We start from the raw sequence: 9,199 nt of genomic DNA on the forward strand, positions 1-9,199 counted from the left end.
GCGGAGTGAGAGCGACTCGTTTAAGAAGGAAACTAACACGATGAATAAGTTAGGGAGACTCTGCTGTAGTGAGGGTGAACAAGTTAGGGAGACTCTGCTGTAGTGAGGGTGAACAAGTTGGGGAGACTCTGCTGTAGTGAGGGTGAACAAGTTAGGGAGACTGCTGTAGTGAGGGTGAACAAGCTAGGGAGACTGCTGTAGTGAGGGTGAACAAGCTATGGAGACTCTGCTGTAGTGAGGGTGAACAAGTTAGGGAGACTGCTGTAGTGAGGGTGAACAAATTAGGGGAGACTGGTGTAGTGAGGGTGAAGAAGTTAGGGAGACTGCTGTAGTGAGGGTGAACAAGTTAGGGAGACTGCTGTAGTGAGGGTGAACAAGTTAGGAACTACGAGACGCTCCACGACGTCCACGAACAGATCACGCAGCTCCATGCATGATAAAGAAATGATAATAACAATGCATGATACTAACTTAAAATGTGCACGAGTTATGCTTTACTTCTGCAGACTTCAATTCTTAGAACGATGCACATATATCTGAACATTGCATTGAGCGTTGTTATGTAAATCAGAAATGAAGAGCAAATTTTCATAAAATACAAAATATTGAAAGTAATACATACACTAGTAAAAGTTTATATTATATAATGTATTGATATACATAATATATCATATATATTGATTTATTATAAATAATATATTGTTTATATTATATCAATGGAACCTGGAGACGAACTTGGGAGTGTGGAGCTGCGTGGCGATGCCGTACAGCGGCCGCGCCAGAAGTTTGAAGTTCGCTTCTGCCTCCGCCACTGGGCAACCGCCGGCCTTACATAAGACTAGTATCACATCCGTTTCAGGTCACATACTCGCCTGCTCGAACCTTCATTTCAATGATCATTTTATTCACCTCTTGTGCTCCTTCTCGCGGTCCAGCAGGCATCTGAGGTCGCGCAGCAGCACCAGAAACTCTCTGTCTATGCCGGAGTCTTCGCTAGTTGGCTTATTAGATGCCACCGATTGACCTGAAGAACAAATAACAGCTTAAAGTCATCGCCCGTTTTACTGTCAGAGGAATGATATAAATTATGTGCCAGAACGAGCAATTAGAGGAGAATTAAATTTGAAGAGAACAATATTGCAAATATTGCAATATTGCAGTACTGGGCCAAAGCTGCCCAGCACTGGGCCGAAGCTGCCCAGCACTGGGCCAAAGCTGCCCAGCACTGGGCCAAAGCTGCCCAGCACTGGGCTCACGCTGCCCAGCACTGGGCCCACGCTATCAACAAGCATTGATGTCTACTTCCCATAGTTTGGTGTGTCATATATTACCCAGTAGAGGCAACACAACATTGGGTCAGTATGGCTTCCAATAGCCTCGGGCTACATATATGTACAACAAATGCTGTATTTGTAGCTGATATATACGTACAACCCATGCTGCATATGTAGCAGATATATACGTACAACCCATGCTGTATATGTAGCAGATATATACCTACAACTCATGCTGTATATGTAGCAGATATATATACGTCATAACACTTGCTATATGTAGCTGATATATACGTCATAATACTTGCTATATGTAGCTGATATATACGTCATAATATTTGCTATATGTAGCTGATATACATACATCACGCCACAAAAGCAGTGACAGGATATGTAGCTAATATATAAAATAAAACATAATGTTTATATATGTCGTTGCTATAAGCATCATAACGCTCGACATGTGTAGTTGCTCTAAGCATCAAATGCTTGCCATATGTAGTTGCTATAAGCATCATAATGCTCGCCATGTGTAGTTGCTATAAGCATCATAATGCTCGACATGTGTAGTTGCTATAAGCATCATAATGCTCGCCATGTGTAGTTGCTACCTATCAGCATCATAATGCTCGCCATGTTTAGCTCATTCCACACCTGGCATGGCAGGGTTGCTGCTCCAGTGCTGCATCATAGCAAAGCCACACGTGTAGAAGTCCTCAGCTGTCATGTAGTTCAGCTTCCGCTTGTTTGTCTCAAAGCGGTTCAGGAGCAGGAAGACAATTACGGCATATTTCCTGCAATAGTAAACATATTATTACCACAATTATGGCTAGTTGGTGTTATTTTGTGGTATTAGTACCACAAATAACACTAACTAATCTACTACTATTAATAACATTAACTATCGTCAACTGGGGTGACTTCGGCCGCGTTTTTTATTTTGTTTTGCAAACAAAAACGGGGTCATAAACGCCGGAGTGACTTTGGCCATCGTTTGTGACTCCGCTTTTGTTTGCAAAACAAAATAAAAAACGCGGCCGAAGTCACCCTGGCGGCCAAAGTCACCCCAGATGACGGTATGTAATATCACATACCGGAAATAACTCTGATTAGTTTTATTTGTGTTAAGATCGGTAGTTATTATCTCATCATATCTTCAACATCAATCATTTTATTACACAACAACCTCACCTGCTGAGGCCATCTGACAAAAGGAAAAAGTTTTCAATGGTGGAGATAAGAGGAGCGGAAGCTTCTTCGATGAGCTTGAACACTCGCTTGATGTTGTCGAATTGACGTCTTGGAAAAAACAGAAATATAACTTGTCATGATGTGTGCAAATGGCAACAAGTGGCAGAAAAGTTTTGGTGCAATGAAAGATAAGAAAGAATTCAAATGAAAAACTGATTCAGTCAATTGAATTCCATTCCATATATAGATATATAAAATCAAATTTTTACTCTAAAAATATCAAACATATATGCTCAAAAACATGGCAATATGTACTTGGAAGCACTCATTTTGTTTCTGGAGCCCTAAAAGTCACAAAACAATAGTGAAGCCAAACACTGACCGACATGATCTAAGCATCATCCCAGTTTTCTCAGCCACATCATCAAGATCTTTTCGGTTGCGGCCTGAGAGCTTCTTGCCAATGATCTCTCGAACCACACAGTCATCCAGAGTGTAAAATCTGTATATAAAATCTGTCTGGTGTAAATCAATTTTACACCAGACTGCTCATTGACCAAAATTTTGTGAAATGTTAATACACAATTGTTTGAATATTTTTAATGAAATCTTGTTACTGGACACAAAATTCAAATTTAATAAATAATTTGCATAAAGTAACACTACTGATAATTCATTTATCTTTATAAGATTTCACAACTTACTTGGCAAATATTGTGGTTTTCCTTCAAAATTTTGTGCACCTGAATATAAATGGCACAAATGTTCAAGGTAGAAAATAGAATGGATCACAATCCATTAACAAACCTAAGCTTACTTTTCTATGAGTAGTTTTTGATGTCTGGTGCTGATCTGATGTGTGCAGTCTTCAGCAAGTTTGTAAGGAGCCACAAGGATTTTCTCAAACTCGGCAAATCTCCTGTAGTGGTCACTGGTGTCCATGGCAACTATTTTTTTCAGGCTCGTGTGTGGAGACAGCCCTGTTCCCCATTCTTGTACCTCTGCAGTCTTCAGAAGTTCAGCAGTAGCTTCACCAACTGCAAGTATACAAATGATAAAAAATCATCAACTCTCATCATAATTATTATGTGTTCTCATTATCTGCAATTAAATTATTGAGAATACATTTAATAAGATGTATGTACAAAAAGTGGTAATGCTGATCTGGGGACCATTGCCATGCCATTGGACTCTTTATACAGGGTGTCCCAAAAAAAACGATACTCAACTTTGAATGGCTGTAACTCGTAAAGTAATAGAGTTAAAAAATTTTGGACAGTCAGGATTTGTTCCCTATGTTTTTCTCCATCTCTCCACCAAAAATCAGACAGATCGATGTAGCCATAAGGGTTTGATAGAACTTTCAGTGACATGCGCTAAAATAGAATTTCAAAACCAAAGATTGCCTCTCACCAAAGATTGCCATGATTGTGCCTCACCAAAGATTGTTGTGATTGCCTCTCACCAAAAATTGTCATGATTGTGTCTCACCAAATATTGCCATGATTGTGTCTCACCAAAGATTGTCATGATTGTCTCTCACCAAAGATTGTCTCTCACCAAAGATTGCCATGTTTTTGTCTCACCAAAGATACAAAAAAAAAACAGCAAAAAGAAAGCATGTCAAGACAACGTAATGATTATGCAAAATGATCTTACTAAAACTTAGCGCAAGCACGATTTTAGCGCATGTCACTGAAAGTTCTATCAAATGCTTATGGCTACATCGATCTGTCTGATTTTTGGTGGAGAGATGGAGAAAAACATAGGGAACAAATCCTGACTATCCAAATTTTTTTAACTCTATTACTTTTTGAGTTACAGCCATTCAAAGTTGGGCATCGTTTTTTGGGGGGATACCCTGTACATACAATATTCAACTGTGATGATCAGTCTGGAGCTGAACTCCATAACAGGTGGGGAGCAGGATCAGGTGAACTGTAAAACAGTTCACAAATGATTTTTTCATCCTAATACAGCTTTAATAGCCCTTTCATTGCTCATTTTAATTACTGTAAGCAGCATTACTCCTCTGATATTAGGCATAATTATTATTAATTCACAAGTATTTAATTATTCATTAGCACATTAATACCTTAAAACCATTTCATTCATTCGTTAATGATAACTGAAAGAAATAAGCAATAATAAACTTCTTCTGTAGATGAGAGTACCATTAAAACATGTTTATTAGCCACATTGCCCATTATCCGTTATTTGCTTTCATTGAATTAGTAGTCAGAATTAATGTGATTATTATGTCCCTGACAATCAAAACTGGGCCAGACCATCACATTTACCTGAACAATTATCTCTACACATTTGTAAATGCTAGACAATATTTCTTTGTCATGTACTATCACAAGTATCTCAATCTCTTGTAAATGTTGGAGCAATAAAAAAATTCATAACATACGTAGGTACTACATAATAGAACTAAAATTGCTAAATCAATTTCATAGCAATAGCCAAAAGGCCAGCAATCATTTTAAAATTTAAGGAATTTAAAATTGATAACAAATTAATGAGAAATTATGATAAAATCTTTTCTCTGAAAGTAACCCAAGATGATTCATTTTGTTGAGTGTTGTCACAAAGACAACAGGGTTTATAGAGGTAATACTGACTATGTCCCCATAAATCAAAGACCAGGAACAATAGATTATTTTGTCCACTATATGAATATCAGGACACAAATGTGCGGAACATTTACGTACATAAATAAAGTAAAATTGCACGTACACTAAATAAATAGCAACACAACTGTGTGGAACATTTATATAAATAAATAAATGTGTACACTATATGAATATCAGGACACAACTGTGAGGAACATTTATGTACCATAAATAAAATAAATTTGTACACTATATAAATATCAGGAAAAAAATGTGTGGAATATTGATGTAAATAAAAATCAATACTTACCGTACCTAATTCATTTTTCCAGGCCTAAGAAAAATATTAAAACATATATTTTTTAATTTACTAATCTTAAAAGATTAAAAAATTTCTAATGGAATGCTATTTAATAAATTAAAGTTGAAATGAATTGCCTCATCATAATTCATCATTAGTTTAAAAATTATTCATGCTTACTAATATACTATTCAGTTATATACAGTCAACAAGCAAATTATCCCTTGGATTGATATGCAATTGTCAGTGCCCACAAGATCTGAGGACACTGCAATTATTATGTGCAATAGGTCAGTGCATAACAAAACAATGAATTAGATTGCAATTAGAATCGCAAGTCCGCAAATCCTGAGTTATGGTCCACAAGAATTAATTGGAATTGAGAGCCATATGAATTGTTAACCATAATCCATATAGATTGATTTTGCTTGTTTTGCTCAACAACTGTCAACCAGATAATTTATACATTATTGTCTGAGAAAAAATGCAATCAGAAGCTTTGTGCTGAATTCTGAGAGATGCTGATGAACAGCCGTAAAGATGCTCATATATTTAATGACCTAATTAGTCTTTCACAACATCCATGGCAAATGAATAGGGAGGATCTCTGAGTGTAGGTACATAAAGTATTATACTGATCAATTGAAAATGACAAGTTAAAATTTGAGAACCTCTAAATATCTAAAAGTTAGCTGCATTTTTTATATTGCCTGAAAATGCACACATTTACAGACAACACAAATGTTATTATTAGAACAAAACTTGTACATATACAATTTGAAGTTGAAGAACATATGACAAATTTTTATCTTACCTGACAGTCCTTTGAGCCATAAATCATAAACAGTCTCATCAATGCCAGTATAATTTTCTATCATGGCATCAACTTCTGGCATATACATGGTGATCATTGTGACTAAATAAACTATTTAAATTATTAGATCCTTGGGAGGCTGAGAGAGCTTACATATTAGGAAATTTTCCACATCCTGACATAACTGGGAACCCCAAATGTAATTGACCACAGTGGACAGTATCAGAATTTCCAAATATCTTAACCCTTTAGCGGGCAAGCATTGAAATATCCAGAAATTAAAATTCCAGAAACCATTTCAAGAAAGTATGAAGTATTATACAATATATTTATTTCTATGAATTTTTGTTAATTTTGCCTATTGAAGGTTTAAATTGCACTTGAAGAATTCAATAAATGCAATCAGTACACAAAATTTTTCTTATAATTAAAATTCAGTTTATGCAAATGAAAAATTAGAAACATAAAAATTTAATTTAATTAAATTTAATCAAGTTGCCAAAATAAATAAATATATACATTGATACTTCCACCTTTTGAAGAAAATGCAGAAAGAGCGTCAGTTCCATTGTCCGAGTCAAAACCTTCATTTAAATGCTCATATTTCAATTTGTGGACTTTGCAGCTGGTGGTGCTATAGATAGAAGGATGGTCAGATATAGGGATTGACTGAGGCATTATAAGGATGCCTCAAAAACAAACAGGAAGCCGTGGTGAGGCTTTTTGTGACACAATTTCAAGTGATCATATATGGTAACTTACCCATGAAAGGGTTAATAGCGACTGAATACTCTCAGTATTCATTAGGACATTAGACCTTTCTTTGATTCTTAACAGTGCAGACTGCAGAACATTCACAGCTTGATGTGGTCTTTAACTGCACCACACTGGTGACTGGTCCTATTCAAGCTATTGTGCTGAGCGCAACTGCCCTGCCTCCTTGCTGATTCTGACCAGAACTGTTGCAGGTAGCTAGGATCAAACCTGCATCTTGCTGCTCTAATCCTGGTACTGTAACTGTAACTACTGCAACAAACTAGCATCAAATTTTATTTACATTATTCATTACATATATTGAAATTCTCCCTTGGCCATGAAAATTCAGTTTACTGCTTTTCCAAAGTAATGCCATACAAAATGAATGAGCTTACCAAGTTACCCATCACAGCATTGCAGTGAGCACACAATTCATTTTCTGAGTTTTAATTTACTACTATGTGCCTAGTCTATGTTTGCAGTATAATTTAGTTGTGGAACTCACCAATAAAGGCAGTGCTTGTCAGCTATGCTAAAGTCAATAAGATGCGCTACAGCAAGTTGAAAATCCGTTACATTGGTTGCCAACTGTAAAACACTACTGGCTTCTAACTGACATGTTGAGGTCGATCCCTATTGTTGTCGCCTCCCATTCAGTGCCTTCTAGAACTTATTCTACATTCCTTATTGTACATCCTTACATAAAGCCAAAACAAGGAAATAACAATTCTAGCCAATAATATTTCATCAATCAATTACTGGTACCCAACTCAGAAAGCAGACACCATTCCAACTTGGATCGGAAAATCACAAGAATTCAAAAAATATATATCTGGATTTATCACAACTTTCAAATAACAAAGTCAAGGTTTTCTTGATGCTTCTTGTTATGACACAGCATTATAGCTATTCTCTCAAGTTCTTTGCAGAACCAACTTCACCTTGAGAACAGCCACCACAGTCCACACTATTATGATTTATGATCTTGATCATAATATATTCAAACAAACTTCATTGCAAAACAGAGCAGCTCCCTCTCCCTAATGATCATTCTTCAAATGACCTTGTTAAATCCCGACTCTTTAAAGTAGTCATTCATCAAACCTAAAGATTGATGGACTTCTGTCATTTGTTAGCTTTCTACACTTGTACCAAGACACCTGAGGCTCATAAAATGAACATCGCTCTGCTGAGACGCAGCTAAGCACACGTCTTTTAGGCTTTTAGATTCTTTGCAGAACCAACTTCACCTTGAAAACAGCCACCACATTATTATATTTTCTAACAAACATCATTACAAAACAAAGCTGAAAGCAGCTCTCCCTAATGATCATACTTCAAGTCATCGTATAAAATCCTGGCATCATTAAAGTCATTCATCAAACCTCAAGATTGATTGACTTTTTTATTTGTTAGCTTTCTGCACTTGTACCAACACGCCTGAGGCTCGTAAAATGAACGTTGCTCTGCTGAGACACAGCTGAGCACACGTCTTTTAGTTCCCCCCTGATCAAAGACATATATCATACCTCAAGATTGGTCGACTGCAGTGATTGGTCGATTGGTGTTGACTAAGGCAAGCTTTCTGCACTTGTATCAACATGCACTTGTACCAACATGCACTTGTACCAACAGGGACGGAGCTGAACACGTCATACCTTTTGCTTTATTCTAATCAGCAATTCTACAATGGAAAAAATAAAGACCCAAAAATTAATTGTACATCATACTTTTGACCCCACTTATGCCTCGGCTGAGGGCTGAAGCCCCTATACGTTAGGATAAGAATGAAATATTTGGTGAGAGTTTAGAGTTAAAATTTTGTGGACTTTCATGGAAAAATCCTTGTTCTATTTCATTGTGATCCTTATATCAGATGATTCTCTCCGGAACAACACTTCATACACATTATTTTTTCATTACATTAAATTTAGTCAATGTTTCTTAATTATTGTCGGACAAATGTTTTAGGCGAGTTCTTGCATCATACGAGTGTAAGATGTAATTATGCGCTACTCGATTGGGGGAGCCCTGATTTATCTATCGGTAGTCCTACCTAGTACTGAGCGTGCAATTAGTGTGTGTAAAATGAAATGACTGAAATAGTGCGTGTCGGGTGCCAAATTAATTTCTTTCAAGAAATGGCTCATGGAATCATCAAAAAATCTTAAAATTTGAAGAAAAAGTAATCCAGATTTCTGTAATCTTGAACCTGTAGATTCAGGTTGTGGTGAGATTTCATTTT

At 36.5% G+C, this 9,199-nt stretch overlaps 1 protein-coding gene across 1 annotated transcript; it reads right to left on the reverse strand.

Moving 5' to 3' along the window:
• Window positions 1–884: 884 nt before the first annotated feature.
• On the reverse strand, window positions 885–6,444 carry LOC108675897 (acidic fibroblast growth factor intracellular-binding protein). Its single transcript, XM_018163951.2, is given in 6 exon segments — window positions 885–1,024; window positions 1,929–2,068; window positions 2,466–2,573; window positions 2,848–2,967; window positions 3,283–3,502; window positions 6,199–6,444. Coding segments are annotated over 6 exon segments (825 nt in total). The 5' UTR covers window positions 6,296–6,444.
• Between the last annotated feature and the right edge of the window lie 2,755 nt (window positions 6,445–9,199).

This window comes from Hyalella azteca, unplaced genomic scaffold (genome assembly GCF_000764305.2).
Source record: "Hyalella azteca isolate HAZT.00-mixed unplaced genomic scaffold, Hazt_2.0.2 contig15339, whole genome shotgun sequence".
Taxonomy (NCBI): Eukaryota; Metazoa; Arthropoda; class Malacostraca; order Amphipoda; family Hyalellidae; genus Hyalella; species Hyalella azteca.